The sequence below is a fragment of the Prionailurus viverrinus genome, chromosome C2, assembly GCF_022837055.1.
Source record: "Prionailurus viverrinus isolate Anna chromosome C2, UM_Priviv_1.0, whole genome shotgun sequence".
Classification (NCBI taxonomy): Eukaryota; Metazoa; Chordata; class Mammalia; order Carnivora; family Felidae; genus Prionailurus; species Prionailurus viverrinus.
The window spans coordinates 148,163,949-148,183,016 of record NC_062569.1 but is presented as its reverse complement, the minus strand read 5'-3'; the positions used below and the strand labels follow the sequence as shown (position 1 = coordinate 148,183,016).

At 42.9% G+C, this 19,068-nt stretch overlaps 1 protein-coding gene across 2 annotated transcripts; it reads left to right on the top strand.

Moving 5' to 3' along the window:
* The first annotated feature begins 3,205 nt into the window (after positions 1–3,205).
* Positions 3,206–5,612, top strand: DNAJC28 (DnaJ heat shock protein family (Hsp40) member C28). 2 transcript variants are annotated; one of them, XM_047873930.1, is made up of 2 exons: positions 3,206–3,501; positions 4,408–5,612. In XM_047873930.1, exon 2 carries the CDS (start codon positions 4,439–4,441, stop codon positions 5,597–5,599), a length of 1,161 nt encoding a protein of 386 aa, XP_047729886.1. In that variant the 5' UTR covers positions 3,206–3,501; positions 4,408–4,438; the 3' UTR covers positions 5,600–5,612. The 2 variants fall into 2 exon arrangements, with proteins under 2 accessions (XP_047729886.1, XP_047729885.1); XM_047873929.1 differs by having other exon boundaries at positions 3,215–3,322.
* The last annotated feature ends 13,456 nt before the right edge of the window (positions 5,613–19,068 follow it).

Sequence of the window (19,068 nt, the reverse complement as noted above, 5' to 3'; positions counted from 1 at the left end):
GTATAGAGAATATTTTTAAAAAATTAAATCTTTAAACAGCACCTAGCTGGTTCAGTCAGTAGAGCATGCAACTTTTGATCTCAGAAGTCATGAGTTTGAGCCCCATATTGGGGGTGGAGCCCACCAAAAAAAATAGTAAGTAAAATAAAATAAAATCTTAAAAAGAAAAAAAAAGCTGGTCAATTTGTGTGTTTGGATCAGATTCTGAATTTGATCTTTAAAAAAATTTTTTTTTCAACGTTTTTTATTTTTTATTTTTGGGACAGAGAGAGACAGAGCATGAACGGGGGAGGGGCAGAGAGAGAGGGAGACACAGAATCAGAAACAGGCTCCAGGCTCCAAGCCATCAGCCCAGAGCCTGACGTGGGGCTCGAACTCACGGACCGCGAGATCATGACCTGGCTGAAGCCGGACGCTTAACCGACTGCGCCACCCAGGCGCCCCCTGAATTTGATCTTTTGACCACACCTTATCATCGCTAGGAATACTGACTGCAGAGTAGGGAGCCATCTTTTTAACAGGAAAAGAACCATATTTTCAAATGGTTGATTCTTTCTGCCCATACCTAAACTGAATAAGAAAGCTCTGGTTTATTACTCATTTGACCTGCTGACTTCAAAGTGTATGTGTTGCTCTGAGGGACATCATGAGGGCAATTGCTGAAAGGGGAATAGTAACTACATTAAATATCATATCTATATTTAATCTGCCAAATTGATAACAGTGCTATGGTAACGTAAGGAAATGTTGTTTTGAGGAAATAAATGCTCAATCCTCGGTAAAGTATTGAATTATATAATTTTCCAATGCTTTCAAATGATTTAGGAAAAAAAGTATACATTTGGAGAAAGAGAGAGAATGGTAAAGCAAATGTGGCAACTCTTTGTAGATGAACCAATACCAGAAAACTGCCTACCTCCACATTTCTTATACATGAGAAAAATAATTCCCCAGGTCAGTTAGCTAGTTTGCATTTTGCAGCTGCAAAGTGTTCCTAATGGATAACTCAGTCAACTCCAATTCACCTTCTACAAGCACAGAATCACACTATGAAACTGACCCTCTTGAAAGACAGAAATGGACTTAAGGTTCTAGTAACTTACAAAAGTCACTTAACTATTTGATGCTAAAGTACAGTAACTTCTAAAATGCAAACATCAAAATGAGACTTGTGATAAGTGTTTTGAAAAATGCAAAGTACTCTACAAATGCGAGTAGTTTTTAAAGCTGTGTTTATGCTTTTTTTCCCCTTTTATGCTGTTTAAGATGTTGCTAGAAAGTTAACACTTGTAGAAACAGGAACTTAAAAAAAATTTTTTTTAATGTTTACTCATTTTTGAAAGAGACAGAGAGAGAGAGAGAGAAGACAAGAGTGCAAGCAGGGAAGGGCAGAGAGAGAGGGAGACAGAGATTCTGAAGGAGACTCCAGGCTCTGAGCTGTCAGCACAGAGCCTGATGCGGGTCTTGAACTCACAAACAGTGAGATCATGACCTGAGCCTAAGTCAGACGCTTAACGCACTGAGACACCCAGGCGCCCCAGGAACTCTTAAAAAAATTTTTTTAACGTTTATTTATTTTTGAGAGACAGATCATGAGCGGGAGAGGGGCAGAGAGAGAGGGAGACACAGAATCCGAAGCAGGCTCCAGGCTCTGAGCTGTCAGCACAGGGTCTAACGCGGGGGGCTCGAACCCACGAACCGTGGGATCATGAACTAAGCCAAAGTCGGACGCTTAACTGACTGAGCCACCCAGGTGCCCCAATGCCCCAGGAACTTTTTATGTTCATTGTTTGCTTATACGGAAATCCCTCTGCATCAATATTTAAATATTTTTCAGTGCAACTACGTGAAAGGTAGCAAATTATTGTATTATCTATAATTCAAAAGCTTACAGAGGCTAGTACCTGTTTCTGCTCCTTTTAGGAGACATAGTCGTAATAAAATACATGGCTTAATTTGCCAGGCATTGTGCCAAGTGACTTGCATACATTGTGTAATTCTCACAAACATTCAGTGAGTTTGATGCAATTATTACTTCATCACACGTAAAATGAGGAAAATAGCTGCACTTATCTCAGGGCTGGTGTAAGGATTAAAAGAGACCATACATAGGGGCACCTGGTTGGCTCAGTCAGTACAGCAGGTGACTCTTACTCTCTGGGTCATGAGTTCAAGCCCCATGTTTGGGTGCAGAGATTACTTAAATGAATAAACAAGAACTTTAAAGAAAAACAGGGAGAGAGACTATACATAAAGCACTTAGCACAGTAGGTGGCAAAAAGGAAGTGCTAAACATACGTTTACCATTTATTGGTACCTTTATTTTACTAGTAAACAGACACAGAGAAAAGCAAGTGGAAGAAAAGGGATTTTCAATCCAGGTCTGACTCTCCAATTTTCTGCCTTTTTCTATTTATTTTTTTTTTTTTTTTTTAATTACCTCCCCATTCAAGAGGGGGAGCAGGAAATCCTCATGACAGTGGATGAGCTTAAAAGCCAGGAGACCCCTGTTTTGAATTCGCCCTGGACTGTCCTCACCCCTCATCCCCTACCTACCAATACCTGGCTAAGCGAGCTCCTCAGGAGGGACTTGCTGAATTAACGACTAGGTTTGGTTTCTGTTGTTGTTGTTTATTTATTTTTGAGGGGGGGGGGGGGGAAGAGAGCGCAAGCACAAGGGGGAGGGGCAGAGAGAGAGGGAGACACAGTGTTCCAAGCAGGCTCCAGGCTCCCAGCTGTCAGCACAGAGTCCGCCGCAGGGCTCGAACCCACGAACCGAGAGATCATGACCTGAGCCAAAGTCCTAGGCTTCATCGACTGAGCCACCCAGTCGCCCCAAAGACTAGGTTTCCAGCCTGGGTTAGCTACATCTTTCTGGGCTGGGTACAACTTTCACGACTCGGCGCTGGTGCCCCATCTGCAGACCCAGAAGAGGCTGTTCAGGTCCTGAACAGGGAAACGACTACGTCTTCCCTTCTCAAACGCAAACTACCAAGGGCTGTCGCCCCCGAACCACTGCGCCTTCAAGGGTCCCAACCCCCACTCACCACTCTGCTCTCCACAGTTCAGGCCACCGCCGCATTTTCGCTGCCCCCGCGCGGCGGAGGACGGAGCGCGCCGCACTTAGCGGCGAACTACACCTCCCACAATCCCAGTCGGCCGGACCACCTCCCGCTGGAGGTGGGCGCGGAGGCGGAGCGGATCACCCGGGGGCGGGGCGGAGCCTTCCGAAACGTCCTGCCTGTGTCCTACAGGGTACAGTTCATTTTAGGAGAGATTCCTGGGTTCCCTTTTAAAGTAGGACTTCTGCCCCGTACATGAGGTACGACTCTGCCCTCCGTCCCCTCTGTGGTCCCCTCAGTGTAAGCCGGCAGATGGTCTAGTCCAGGGCCGCCCGTGGACCGCAGCGAGACCCGAGAACGAAAGGCAGGCCGCGCACGCATGCGCAGAGGCTCAGCATGGGGGCGGGAGCCGCTAAGCCCCTTCCCCGCCGCTGTGAAGGTGAGTAGGGGGCGGGGCGGGGCGTGTTCCGCGTCAAGACTGACCACTGCCCCGCAATGGCCACGGTTGGATCGGCCGCTACCGTCTCGACCAACTCTCCGAGCCGTTGACCCCGACTGTCCAGAAAATTGGGGTCCCTAGAAGCTCACTTTTAGCGTTTATACATCAACATCCCACTTCCAATTCAACCACTTACAGCATTTCGTTGCTATTGTCTAGGTATAAGTTTTTCTTTTCTGCTAGACCATGCGTGTGAAAAATAGCAGCTAACATGTCAGGAGGGCCCACCTTTCGTCTTGGTTTTCTAGCATGTAGCAAACAGCTCCTTCTTGATAAGGTATAGAGCTTAAAGGCTTTTGGACACTTGATTCTATTCAACTGTGTGTCAGATGAGGTACATGCTTTCCCATGCTGTTTCACGTGCGTACGTCTTCTGAGAAGACTCCTTGAGATGATGAAAACAGTGATACACTAAAGACATAGTGGAGGTGATGAAGTTTATAATCTGCCAGGAATACAGAGAATTAAGCAAGCCTCTTATTGTGCCCTAACCCTACCCATTTTCCTTACGCCTAGTTGTGTGACTTGGTTATGTTGCTTAACCTTCTGGGCCTACCTTTTCCCATAAAATGAGGAGATTGGATTAGATCTCTTAAGAACTTGCCAGCTCTGAAATTCTGCGATTAGTTAGTGAGTAGAATCCAGATGATATCACAATATGGTAATGCTAAACATCCTCAACTTCCATTTCTCTGCTAACGCAAGAGAAACCTAGCAGGTGTAAGAATGTGGCAGCAGCATTAGAAAGAACTGCCCTTCATGGTACCTGTAATTTCTTCCTGATTGCTGAAAATATGAGATTTGCTGATAATACAACTTTCTTCACTCCTTGTTGTCTGTTTGTAGATCATTGCTAGGAGGAACTCTGGGTACAATTATGAACACAGTGTGTGTAATAATGGCTCACATCTTAAGATCTCATCTGATAAATGCTTCAATGGTACCGAATCGAATGAAAATGCCTCCATATCTTGGTGTCATTAGAAACAGAATGATGTCAACTCAGAAATCCAAAAAGAAGATGAGAGACTATTACAGGCTGCTGAATCTGGATGAAGGATGCTCTGCAGATGATGTCAGGGAAGCTTTTCATAAGCTTGCCAAGCAATACCACCCAGACGGTGGTTCTAGTACAGCGGATTCAGCAACATTTATACAGATCGAAGAAGCTTATAGGAAGGTGCTTTCTCATGTGGTAGCACAAGCAAATGCCGGACAGAATAAAGTTGAAGAAGCAGAGGAAGAGGAAGAAAAGTTCAAATATAAAACACCCCAACACCGACATTATTTAAGTTTTGAAGGTATTGGTTTCGGAAGTCCCAGTCAACGAGAGAAGCAATATAGGCAATTTAGAGCAGACCGTGCAACTGAACAAGTGATGGAATATCAGAAGCAGAAACTACAAAGCCAGTATTTCATTGATAGCGTAATTGTTAAAGATGTAAGACAGAGTAAAGAACAAAAGATAACTCAGGCTATTGAGCGTTTAGTAGAGGATCTCATTCAGGAATCAATGGCCAAAGGAGACTTTGACAATCTCAGTGGGAAGGGAAAACCTCTAAAAAAATTTTCTGGCTGTTCATATATTGATCCCATGACTCACAACCTGAACAGAATATTGATAGATAATGGATACCAACCAGAATGGATCCTCATGCAAAAGGAAATAAAGGATACTATCGATCAACTCAGAGAGGCAATTTTAGTGTCAAGGAAAAAACTTGGGAATCCAATGACACCAACTGAACAGAAACAGTGGAACCGAGTTTGTGAGCAGTTTCACGAAAACATCAGGAAACTGAACAAGCGAATTAATGATTTTAATTTAATTGTTCCCCTCCTGAGCAGGCAAAAAGTCCATTTTGATGCACAGAAAGAAATTGCCAGAGCCCAGGAAATATATGAAGCCCTTATAAAAACAAAAGAAGTCACAGATAAAAACCCAAACAACACTGATCAGGGAGAAGGGGAGAAAATACCTGGCGTCAAGACAGGCTTTTTTAACTGGATGAATGTGTGGAAATTTATTAAAATCTGACCATTTAAATATCCATAATACTACCCCAAATCATTTTCAGTTGTACTGATGTCATACATAGGAGATGAGATTTATTGCTACAACACAAGAGTTTGAGAAATGTATGCCTCTGCACTTTTCACAAAACTAATCACATCTCTAGTGATGTATAAGTGAGAAAGCTGTAAGAAACCGAGAGAAGTGTTCAACCAGCTTTGCTCTGAGGATATTGCAAGAAAAGAACTCCTAAGAAAACAGTTTAATCCATTTCAGAGTTTAAATGTCAGTCATAGGTGACACGAATTAGGACAAGGACTCAGACTGGGAATCACAAAGGGTAGTCCAAAAGTCTTAGTGCACTTTTAAGCTCTAGTAACTTAAAGACCGTTGCTGTTGCTATCTTCACAGCTACTTTAACAACAATGAAAAAAAAAACCCTAAGAAGTATTATAAAAAGTCACAAAACTATGGAAGTATGGAATGTAGGCAAGCAAACCTCCAAATGATGAATGTTCTTTGCAAGCTTGCTGCATTTAGACCTTGTGGTTATTAAAGTTTAAAACTGTTCTAAGACTTTTGGGATACTCTTCATGTGGATGGAAATGTTATGATCAGGAAATTAGCCCAAAGGAGTTACTGTACTCTCCCTTTTTTATAAAGACCTTCCTTGTGGTTATTGAATAACACACACACACACACACACACACACACACACACACACTATCTGGGTTGTGCTTTTTCCTTCCCAACTTCGTTACCTTGGCTATAGAGAAATCCATCAGCCAAGATAGTTGATATAGCTGTTCTAGAAATAAACTCCAGTGGCCACTTTAAAGAGTTTGGGTGTATTTTCTATCCTTTTGGAAATAAAAAAAAAAAAAAAAAGTCCTTGGGCTCAATGGAAACTTAAGATTTCACTCTGGCTTCATCTCTAATCAGAGATTGAAATGTTAGGTTTACATAGATCTATCTGAAGCCTGTCTTTGTCATGTATCAGATTCCCCAGAGGCTTTTTCCATATGAGAATCTCAATTTAGGGATCCAATTTCCTGTCTTCGGAACCCTTTCACACACAAAAAGATGTCTGGATTTTGTGCCAGTTTGCACTTTTGACGAATGACAAAGAGATTAACATTCGTGAGATTGTGTTCTGTCCACTTTCAGAAAATCTGCCTTTTTTAGATTTGTGTAATTGCTTTAGCCACAGAACTGGGCAACTAGAAAGATACAGAGGGTGGTCAAACTGAGCAGATCTTTTTCCTTATTTAGAGTGTTGTATTATGGATGTTGTTCAAAAATGGCACTTGCCACTCTGATCTTGAAAGAACAAGTTATTTTTTTTAATTTTTTTAATGTTTATTCATTTTTGAAAGACAGAGAGAGACAGAACACAAGCAGGGGTGGGGTGGAGAGAGAGGGGGACACAGAATCCGAAGCAGGCTCCAGACTCTGAGCTGTCAGAACAGAGTCCAACACAGAGCTCGTAGTCACGAACCATGAGATCATGACCTGAGCTGAACCCGGAAGCTCAACCGACTGGGCCACCCAGGTGCCCCAAGAGCAAGTTATTTTGTAAAGTATGTGATAGTTAAGTCAAACTATATCTTCAAAAGGAAATTTCAGGACTTTCTGCTTACATGATGGGGTAATTAATTGGTATAATATTTGACTATTAAATGAGTTACGTGGCTGCTACAATGATGCCATTACTCTAAACAAAACTGTGAAAAGTGTGAAAGAAAGCTACATAATAAGAACTATGGTTATAAAACATTTTAGAAGGCTTTGGTTCTGTGAATGTCATTAATGGGAATTAGATGTATGATACCTAGTTGAATTGTAGCAACCTATAGAAAGGAAACCATTTTCAATATTGGATCACGGATGGTAAAGTTACTGGAAAACTCTAGTAAATCCTCAATTTCAGCACAGGACACTTTATAAATATTGTCTATATTAGTAAGATTAATAAAGTTAATTTTAATGATTATCCAGTGGTTCATTGTTATATAAACAATAATAACCGTAATTTTGGCTCAGTACCTGAATTAATATTTTTAAAACTTTAAAAAAAAATTTTGTTTAATGTTTTATTATTTTTGAGGGAGAGATAAACAGCGGATGAGCGGGGGAGGAGCAGAGAGAGAGGGAGACACAGAATCTGAAGCAGGCTCCAGGCTCTGAGCTGTCAACACAGATCCCAACATGGGGCTCAAACTCTTGAACCGTGAGATCATGACCTGAGCCGAGGCTGAACGCTTAGCCGATGGAGACACCCAGGCACCCCTATTTTTTAACTTTTTTGATTGATGATATAAAAACTGTGACAGAGGGTCACCTGGGTGGCTCAGTCAGTTGAACGTCGGACTCTTGATCTCAGCCCAGGTCATGATCTCACGGTTCAAAAGATCGAGCCCTGTGTCAGGGTCTGCACTGACAGTACAGAACCTACTTGGGATTCTCTCTCTCTTTCTCAAAATAAATAAATAAAAAATAAAAAACTGTGACAGAGATTATTCTTGTAACGAAGGCAAACTCGCTGGTGTAAAAACAGATTCACTAATTTAAGTAACTAAAATTCAGACCAGAAAAAAATATCCTGGCCAGTTTATCAGAGTTTGTTGAATTGTAATCTTTTTTTTTTTAATTTTATTTATTTATTTTGAGAGAGAGAGAAGGGTAGGGGCAGAGAGTGAGAGAGAATCGCAAGCAGGCTCCGTGCTGTTTGCATGGAGCCCAAACCCACGAACCATGAGATCGTGACCTGAGCCGAAATCGAGAGTCACATGCTTAACCGTTGGAGCCACCCAGGGGCCCCTGTTGAATTGTAATGTGACACTTCTCTCTCCATCATGCAGCCTTGGCCTTTTCTGTCCGTGTTTCACCTTCTAACTTTGCCAGCTTTTCAGGCGTAGTAGTAAGTTACCGAGATTCTGAACTCATTAATAGGCACAAACCAAACTCTGCCTGATTCCAAGCCTTTTCAGCGATCCTTTCTTCAGACTGTAGGACCAGGACCCTGGCCCAACACCCTGAGGATAGAGCCTCGCATCCCAGGGGCTTTTGGCTCCCAGATGTGTGAAATGGTTTTTGCCCTTGTTCTGTATGCCTGAGGCTAGTTTGGTGTCTCGGGGCTATAGTTTTCCTTCCTTGATAGAACAAGTGCAATCCTACTCCTTTTCCTCATGAAGCCACCAGCAGGTGGCTGCTTTTGAGGGCGGGGGTCCTCCCAGAGGTGGGAGTCCCCCATGACTTTGTATGATTGGGGCCTACTACTTTCTGACATACTTCTCTGCTGCCAGCTGCTTGGGTCCCCATCCCTGGGCCTCAGCCATCATTTGGGACATCCTCAGTACCTCTCAGGCACCAGTGATGCCGATTTGTCTGTTCCTACAAGTGTTGCTTTTCCTTTTCAACAATGTTTTGTTCACTCGGCATACATTTATTGGAGTCCTGGAAGGGAATCCACCAGTCCACCATCTGGATGATCAGGAATCAGTAGCTAAGGGGGACAAATGGACCCCTCAGCCCTGAATGTAGCCCTCAGATACTCAGATACTCATACTCACCCTGGCTGCAGGCAGGGGGCACTGGCGGAAGGGCAGACCCACAGATGTTGCATAATACTTCTTGCCCAGCTGAGACCAGACTGGAACATCAAAATACAAATTTCCTCAAGGCTTGGGATGACATAAGCAGAGGGAAGGCAGTTCCTAGGACAGGATAACCTGGGCTGTGGCCCTCCCCAGTTTGTCTCTGAGCCCAGTGCCCTGCGCACCATTCTCCCACGTCTGAGAGGACCCTCAAGTACCCTAAGCATGCCTCTACTCCCCCAAATCTAGATTTAGGAAATTAAGGACTAAAGGATTTTCTTTCCTGCCAAGACCAATTTCAGAGATGTGGAATCTTAGAAGGTCCACCTCTTCCCTAGATGATTGATACAGGCCACTGTCCCCCAGCCCCCCAACATGACAGATCCTACCTGAGAGTCTCAACAGGACACACGCATCAAGTAAGCTTAACATTGTTGTAAGAGAGACCTAAAGTTGTAGGGAGGGTCCTTCCTGGTGTACCTTGAGGACCTTCTAGCAAGAAGCACATGATCCAGTGGTGACTCAGCTTTAGAATTTATAGCTGGGCCTCTATGGTCTTTGTGGTTTCACCTCTGTGGGTGAACCTGGTTCCATGGCCATGTCCTCTCAACTTTTCCACTTAGCCACAGTTTATCCCATGATTTGCCCAGTTGAGCCCCAAGCTTCTCCATGAGATTTGCTTAAAAGATGTGGTGGACATCTGTTGCACTTTTGGGCAATAAATAGCCACTCTTGCCACGTTGAGTGGTGGCCTTACATAAGCAAGAATTCACAAAGTGGAGAAATGAGACAAAAGCAAGTGCACATCTCACCCTCCGAATGGCCTGTATTGATGGTGGCATGTGCCATTCATCTAGGGAGGATGTGGTTCCTAGCACAGGAAGTCAGACCTTCGAAGCTGACCTTGACAGGAGAGAAGATCCCTCATTTTCTTAAATATGTTCAGAAGTGGGCATGTGACCTAGGCCCTGCCAAGACCTGTCCTTGGGAGACAGAGTTCAGAATGATGCACAGGACAAAAGAGGCTGGCTCTCTGTAGACGTTCCATTGAGCTGGTGCAGGAAGGCAGTGGCTGCCAGGGAGACACAGAAGTGACGTCAGTGCCACTAGCAGTGACAGTCAAGTTCTTGGCTGTCTTGTAGTACGTGGTTGTGGCCACAGCAGCTTTGGTGTTTTCCTCACCAGGTCAGCTCTTCAGTGTTGTTTTAGTTACTGTTCCTGAAAACAACCTTGAGCCACTTTCTTGGGCCATTTGCAGCTCAGCACTGTGACTGATACAGATGAGATCATGAGACTCTCATGGCTTTGGGATACCCAGGAACTATACGTTGGATTGTGGCACAGGGGGCACGTGGACTCCCATTAAACTCTCAGCCCTGCCACTTTGTAGGTGTGTGATCTTGGGCAAATTACCAAACCTCCCTGACCTACAGCTTACTCAGGTGTAAACACTCATAATGATCACTTCTTGTGAGAATTCACTGAGATATTCAATGTAAAGAATCCATCGCAGTTACTGACACATGATGAGCACTCCACTCTAAGTATTAAATTATGTACATTGTTGTGCTACGAAGATAATAAACAGACGTTTTTATTACTTTTAAGGTTTGCTAAAAAAATGTTCCATTGTTCTTCTCTTGGGGGAGTATTGATATCAAAGTTGATCTTGCTAGTTTCAGTCAATTTCCTGAATTCACTGAACTGTTCTCTGACATGCCTTCAGCTAGCAGAGGGCGCTAAATGAAAATGTAGACGTTAGTCAAGAAAGACCACATATTATATGATTCGATTTATACGAAAGGTCCGGGATAAGTAAAGCTATAGAGACAGAAAGTACTAGGGCTGTAGAGTCTGGGGGAAATGGGGAGTGACTGCTAATGTTTATGGGTTTCTTTTGGAGGTGATAAAAACATTCGAAAATTGTGGTAATGGTTGCACAGCTCTGTGAACATACTAAGAACTGCTGAATTGTGCGCTTTAAATGAGTGAGTTTTATCGTATGTGAAAGCTGTTTTCTTTTTTTAAAAAAGAAAAAAGTAAGAAAATGTAGAGTGGTTCTGTGGTAGGGTCCCCTCCTTAAAAACCCAAAACCTCAAGGCAACCTGGTTATACACGTACGTGACAACATCCCTCATGACCTTGTAACAAGACACCACTTAATCAGACTACATATTTGTATGTTACCATATATGGGAGACAAGTAAAAAGCATATAAAAAACTATGTCACATGGAGTTCGGGGCTCAGTTCTTTGGGTACGAACGCAACTGAGCCGCACTGGCATGAGTAAAGTTGCTTCCTGGAAAGAAAAGCCTCAGTGTCTCAACCCTCTGCGCAAGAATCCTGCTACAGTTCTGAATTTGGTAGGCTGCTTGCTACTCTTCTATACTCGAGAAATGTCTTCAGAAGCATAAAGAGGGAGAGAACTGTTTTAAATTAAGCATAAAAATGACAGCCAATGTTTTAAGAGTTTAAATTTAGATGCTTTCACATCTCTAGCAAATGTTGATTAATGTGCGCAAGTTTCTGCAAAACCCCACAAAACTTTGTTAGTATTCCCAGGCATTTGCTACTGTGTCCTTTTTTTTTTTAAAGATTTTATTTTATTTATTATTTTTTAATATAATTTATTATCAAATTGGTTTCCATACAACACCCAGTGGTCACCCCAACAAGTGCCCTCCTCAATGCCCATCACCCACTTTCCCCTAAGATTTTATTTTTCTAAGTTATCTCTACACCCAACGTGGGGCTTGAACTTACATCCCCAAGATCAAAAGTCGCACGCTCCATGATTGAGCCAGCCAGGCGTGCCTCTTTGTTTTTCTTAAATAAAGAGCCACTCTTAGCAAGCTGAGTGATGGCCTTATATAAACAAGAATCCACAAAGTGGAGAAAAATAGATAAAAGCAAGTGCACGTTTTGTAAAAAATGATTGAAAAAACATGGTCTTTAAAAAAATTTTTTTTTAATGTTTACTTATTTTTGAGAGAGAGAGAGACACAGAGTGTGAGCAGGGGAGGGGCAGAGAGAGAGACACAGAGTGTGAGCAGGGGAGGGGCAGAGAGAGAGACACAGAATCCGAAGCAGGTTCCAGGCTCTGACACCCAACAGACTGAGCCACCCAAGCGCCCCAAGAACATGGTCTTTAATTACATAGACAAAACCTTTTATTCTAGAACTCAGCAGGTGATTAGGCAGTGGGTAAGGGGTCCGTCCCCACTATGTCCCACCACACATCATGTTGCCCAGAGCCTCTGGGGAAGAAGAGGCCTAAAGAGCCTGCCTTTCCCCTCTTCTCTTCTCTCCAACACCCAAGACAGAGTGGCCTTGAGACATGGTGATTCCATAACCTTCTGGACAGGAGTGTCAGGGAGCTGGCAGAGTGAGGAAGAATACCTGGGCGTGCCTTTGGGTCCCACTCTTACGGACATGAGTACCTTGAGAAGTTTGGGTGATGGCTATTTTAAGCTTATCACTTATGGTGCCTGCCTGCCCACAGGGGCCAAAGCCAAATTGGCCCAAGAGCAAGGAATACATCCAATGGCTGGTAAAGTGTTTCATAGTACAATAACATAAGGTTCTTTGTTTGGAAAAATAAAAGCTTTTTTTATTTTGAAAATTCACATGTATATAGTAAAAAATTCAATCAATGCAAAAGGATAGGTGATGAACAAATGAATTCCCCTTTATCCCAGACCTACCCACCCCCCAGATCCAGACCTCCCAACCCTACTTCCCAGATCTAAATGCCATCAACCACTTCTTGCACATCTACTAGTTTTTTGTTTGTTTGTTTTTATGCTGTAGTAACAAATGGCTACAAAATTAGTGGCTCACATAACACAAATTTGTTGTCTTACAGTTCTAGAGGCCAGAAGTCCAAAGCGGATCTTACTGGGTTAACATCAAGGTGTTGGTGGGGTTTCATTCCTTCTGGAGGCTCTAGGGGAGAATCTGATTCCTTGCTTTTTCCAACTTCTAGAAGCCACCTGTATTCTTGGCTTGTGTCCCCATCCTCTATCTTCATAGCCAGCGACAGCAGGTTAGCCTTCCCCCTAGTCACACTACTCTGACTCTCCTGCCTCCCTCCTCCACTTCCAGGACCCTTGGACTTACATCGGCCCCACCCAGATCGTCCCACATAATCTCCCTGTTTTAAGGTCAGTCGATTAGCAACCTTGATTTCCTTTCATTAAGTAACATAACATATTCACAGATTCTGGGAATTAGGACCTATTTGGGGAAGCCATTATCCTGCTACCACAATATCCTTTATTTATACATATAATTTATATACACACACCATTTCTCCACCTGTCTCTCAAAAACAGATAAATGTAAACACACTACACATGCTCTTCTTATCTTTCTCTTCCGCTGTCTATTAATGTATCTTGAGGATCTTTCCAAATCAACACATCTAGCTTTATTCAGCCTGCGTGAGATCGTTGTATGTTCTCCTGGAAATAAGAACTAATCAATACTGAGCAGATGAAATAAATAGCAGCGCAAGGTTACACAGAGAGAGACCTTGAGGCATAGAGACAGCAAATGCAAGTTGAAGTTGCCACAAATCAGGAATGAGATATGGCGTAATAATGCGTCATAAGGTATGAGGTACAGAGAAAGTGACAATAGCTTACTTATTGAATGCTTTCCTTGCACTAACCAATCTTCACGACAATCCTATGACAGGTCCTGTTATTAACGCTTTTTGAGAAATGAGGAAACTAGTGAGGCTCAGAGAGGTTAGGTAACTTGCTTTGGGTCACACAGCTAGAAAGTGTCAAGGGTTGGGATCTGAACCCAGATTGTGTATGGTTGGTCTGATTCCAGATCCCTGTTCTTACCCGCACCGTGCCAAGGTGTTGGCAGAGAGGATACTGGAGCAGATCACATTAGTGAAACGTCTGCAGTGAAGATTCAAGACACGGAGTTTCCGGGGACTGTCTTGAATTCAGTGTGTTTTATTGGGACTGTCATTCTTTTATTTTTAAGTTCATTTATTTATTTAGGTGATCTCTACACCCAACGTGGGGCTTGAACTCATGGCCCCAAGATGAAGAGTCGCATCCTGTTCTGACTGAGCCAGCCAGGTGCCCCTGGACTGTCATTCTTGTCCTTAACTGCCCCTGATACCACAAGAAAGAGGCAGTGAGGCTTTGGAGCTAGGGAGACTTGAATTCGGACCCAGATTTTGCCACTCATTAGCTATGTGACCTTGAGTTTCTGTTTTTCATCTGTCAAATGAGTTTATAGTTGACCCTTGAATAGCAGGGGTCTGAACTGCTCAAGACCAGTTATACTTTCTCTTCCTTATGATTTTCTTTTTTTTTTTAATTTTTTTTCAACATTTATTTATTTTTGGGACAGAGAGAGACAGAGCATGAACGGGGGAGGGGCAGAGAGAGAGGGAGACACAGAATCGGAAACAGGCTCCAGGCTCTGAGCCATCAGCCCAGAGCCTGATGCGGGGCTCGAACTCACGGACCGCGAGATCGTGACCTGGCTGAAGTCAGACGCTTAACCGACTGCGCCACCCAGGCGCCCCCTTCCTTATGATTTTCTTAATAGCATTTGTTTTTCTCTCCTTCGTTGTAAGAACACAGTGTCTAAGACGTATACAACACATATTATGTTATCATTATATATCATTATAATATGTTAATAGACTGTTTATGTCATCAGTTAGGTTTCCAGTCAACAGTAGGCTGTTAGCAGTTAAGTTTTTGGGAGTCAAAAGTCATAGGTGAATTTTTTTTTTTTTTTTTTTTTTTTTTTTTTTTTGAGACAGAGAGAGACAGAGCATGAATGGGGGAAGGTCAGAGAGAGAGGGAGACACAGAATCGGAAACAGGCTTCAGGCTCTGAGCTGTCAGCACAGAGCCGGACACGGGGCTCGAACTCAAGGACCGCGAGATCATGACCCGAGCTGAAGTCGGACGCCCAACCGACTGAGCCACCCAGGCGCCCCACATACGTAAATTTTTTATTGCGTGGGGGGTTGGTGTTCCTAACCCCCACATGGCTCAAGGGCCAAATGTAATCAGACCTAACTTGCAAGGATAGCTGTAATCCTTAGAGATGATGAATATGAAATGCTGGGTGCAGGCTGAGGTCCTCAGTAGTAACTCGGTGGAGGCATTACTGCTCCCGGAGGATATTTTGGAAATTTGTGGAGGAATCTTCAGATGACAACATGGTTGCAGAGGCACTGCTGGCAGAGTTTCTATTTAGCCCATTTGGACCAGTACGTTGTGCTGTCTGGCATCTATTCTGATTGGTTGATAAGTCCATGCAATCCTAATTGTTAAATATTTCAAACATCACCAGCCCCCCCACCCCGACCACAAACATTTAGGAGGGGGAGCCAGGGATGCTGAGTGTCCGCAGTGAGCAGGGTGGGTGACCAAAAAGAATTGTTCCATGTCTTGGTCAACATTCAAATATCTCACCAGACATTCATGTGGGTGAAAAAAATCTGTTCATGATAATCTAAGCCTGGAACAGAATTATATTTTACGTGTAAACACAGCATGTTTTTTGCGTGATTATTTTATTAAAATTTAAAAAATATTTATTTACTTTTGAGAGAGATACAGACAGACAGAGTATGAGCGGGGGAGGGGCAGAGAGAGAGAGGGAGACACAGAATCGGAAGCAGGCTCCAGGATCTGAGCTGTCTGCACAGAGCCTGACGGGGAATCGAACTCACGACCTGTGAGATCATGACCTGAGCCGAAGTCAGTTGCTTAACTGACTGAGCCACCCAGGCACCCCTTTGCATGATTTAAAACACACTATTTTTTTTTTCACTAATTCAACTAATTTACTAATGCATTCACAACACAACTACTGGAGAGAGAGAGAGAGAGAGAGGGAGAGAGAGATTCTCAAGCAGGCTTTGTGCCGTCAGCAGAGAGCCCGACATGGGCCTTGATCCCACGAACCATGAGATCATGACCTGAGCCAAAATCAAGAGTCGGTCACTTAACTGACTGAGCCACCCAGGCGCCCCTAAAAATTTCATTTTTAAGTAATTTCTAAACTCAACCTGGGGCTCAAACTCACCACCCTGAGATCAAGAGTCACACGCTCCCCTGCTTGAGCCAGCCAGGATCCCCGAAGATCCTCACTTTCTGATACGTACATTTTTGTGTAGTGACCTCCCATGTTGTATCAGATTTGGTCTATGTGACCAATAGTATACAACAGAAGTGATAGGATGTCACTTCTGAGGCTAGAAGCTTCCTGTTCTCTCACTTTCTGTTAGATCACTTGCTCTGGGTGAAGCCAGTTGCCATGACTTGAGGCGGTCTTGCACAGGGGCACATGTGTGCAGGAACTGAGGCCCCTAGACAACAGCCACGTGAGTGAGCATTATTGGAAACAAAGCCTCAGCCAAGCCTTCAGAAACATGCAGCCACCACTGACAGGTTCACTCTAAGCTCACGAGGAATCCTGAGTCAGAACAACTGAGCTAAGTTGCTTCCAGATTCCTGATCCTTAGCTATTATGTAAAATAATAAATAAATGCTTGATGTTTTAAGTTGCTACGTTTGAGGATAATTTGCTACATGGTAATCGATAATTAATAGAGTAGACATACATGAAACTCTGTAATCTCATAATTTCATTAATAAGCATTGTAGCAATAGTTCATATATGCTACCCTTCTAGTGTAAAGAAAATCAATCAATATGGCAAAAATTACAGGTTGAAATGATTAATTTGGGGGGCCACATTTTGCGTTTCTGTGTTATCACATACTGTCCCTAGAGGTCTCCTACCTAACTTCTCTCTGGCTTCTTGTACGACTGTACTACTGTGTCTTTCTCGGACCCATCATCTGTTCTCTGTTTCCCATTGAGGAATTTATCTTCCTATCAACTTTTAAACACTGGTGTCTGAATATATCCTTGACATAGCCCACTTGCAATATTTCATTGCCACCTTTTCCCGGATCGTAACATAGGTGATTTTTTTTTTAAGTTTATTTATTTATTCTGAGAGAGAAGGAGAGAGAGAGCAGGGGAGGGGCAGAGAGAGAGGGAGAGAGAGAGAATCCCAAGCAGGCTCCATGCCATCAGCACAGAGCCTGACACAGGGCTTGATCCCATGAACCGAGAGATCATGTCCTGAGTAGAGAGTAAGAGTCGGATGCCTAACCGACTGAGCCACCCAACATCGGTGACTATTCTAACACAACACTTATAAAAAAGACTGACTCATCTGCAACACTATCATACTTCTCATTTTCTCCATATCTATTTCTGTCTGTATTTCTACTGAGGTTAGGTCCCCATTTTTTTTTTTTTGTTTAAAACTAGTTTTTGTTGCTGTTGCTTTGTTGTTGTTATTGTTGTTTTAGTGTTCTAAAAAGCCAGTTTGAGGTTGTTTTTCCGGTTACTTGCAACTGAAGGAGCCAACTGATAAATGTATCCACTGTCGTCAAGAGTTTAAACTACAGAGAGAAAGGTTTCCTCTTCTGCCTGTGTCATATAATCCCCTAAGCTTTGGTATCATTTCCCACCCGAAGATCAGTCTTTCTCCCAAATGATTGATCCTTTCAGGAGAAGGTCATTTCAGATCCACAGGAGTGTGATCTTAGCCTCAAGACCTTCATCCAAATACAACAGTTCTACTGACTTATGTGAAGTCTTTTTGTTACACAGCCCCATAAGTTTATGGAGGAAGAGACAGTATTTTAGGAAGTATATGTTTACATATTATGCTTTAGTCTTTCGGTTCCTGTAATACACATCTAGTGTGTACTTTCAAAAGATGGGAAGTGAATGCCACTCCATTAAAGTTCGTGAAACAGCGTTGAGATAATAAGAACAAACCAGAATCTGTGGAACCTAGTGCCAAGGACAGCTTGAGTTGTTCTTTTTTCTTAGTAGGCTTGAACCAACTGGACCGGATTCTACCTGTCCACTTTTAGGTGAAACAGTCTTTTACAAGCTGTCCTCGCCCAAACCTGAAAAGGTCCTGAAGTCACAAAGACTCCAGAATCTAGGAGGGCCTCTCTGAGGTTCTTAGGTAATGGGAATTTAAGAAAACACATACTTAGGTAGCTACATGATGGAATACCATTTGAATCAGAGCAGGTGTGAAGTTTTGTTGAAGCTGATTTGCAACTTTACGAAATACTCAAATCAGTACATTTGAAAGGCTGACACTGAAATGTGGACATCAGTAACTTAATCCCAATATATTTCAAATGCCCGTATTTTTGAAAGCACAACTATATATATGTGACTCTCTTTGTAAAGTAGAGGTTTACAGAATGAGAGGGAAGCTAGATGCATTAGTGTAAGTCCCCACTCACTTCTGAAAAAGCAAATGAAGGTATGTACATCCTAAGGGCAGGTCAACAGTAACATGTTCCTTCAAACATGGAGGTAAGAATTTTCTAATAGATATTCTGTAAAAAAGCATTTAAAAATTCTCTGGAAATCTTAAAATACTTAATTCTTCAAAAAGTGTGAGCATTAAGACTATGAAAAAACTCCTACCTGTCCCCCAATATCCATTCTTCCTCAGTACTGAAACCCCATTTTCCAGTCTTCCTTTGCATTTCATGTAGCTAAGTGACTAAGTTTTTGCCAGCAGGATGAAAGCAGAAATGGTATATGCAGCCTTTGGGAAATGCTTCTAAAGAGAGGGGGTGTTCCCTTCTTTGTCTTCTCTTCTGCTGGTTGGAATGCAAGCATAATGGCTGGAGCTACAGCAACTCTTTTAGACCATGAGGTGATACTGGGAATGGAACCATATACCTTCCAAATGCCCATATATTTGAAAGCATAAATACATTTGTGACTCTCCTGCTGGAACAATGAGTCTAGATCTGTCTCATGATGTGTCAGACTAGCACTAGACTAACTCTGGAC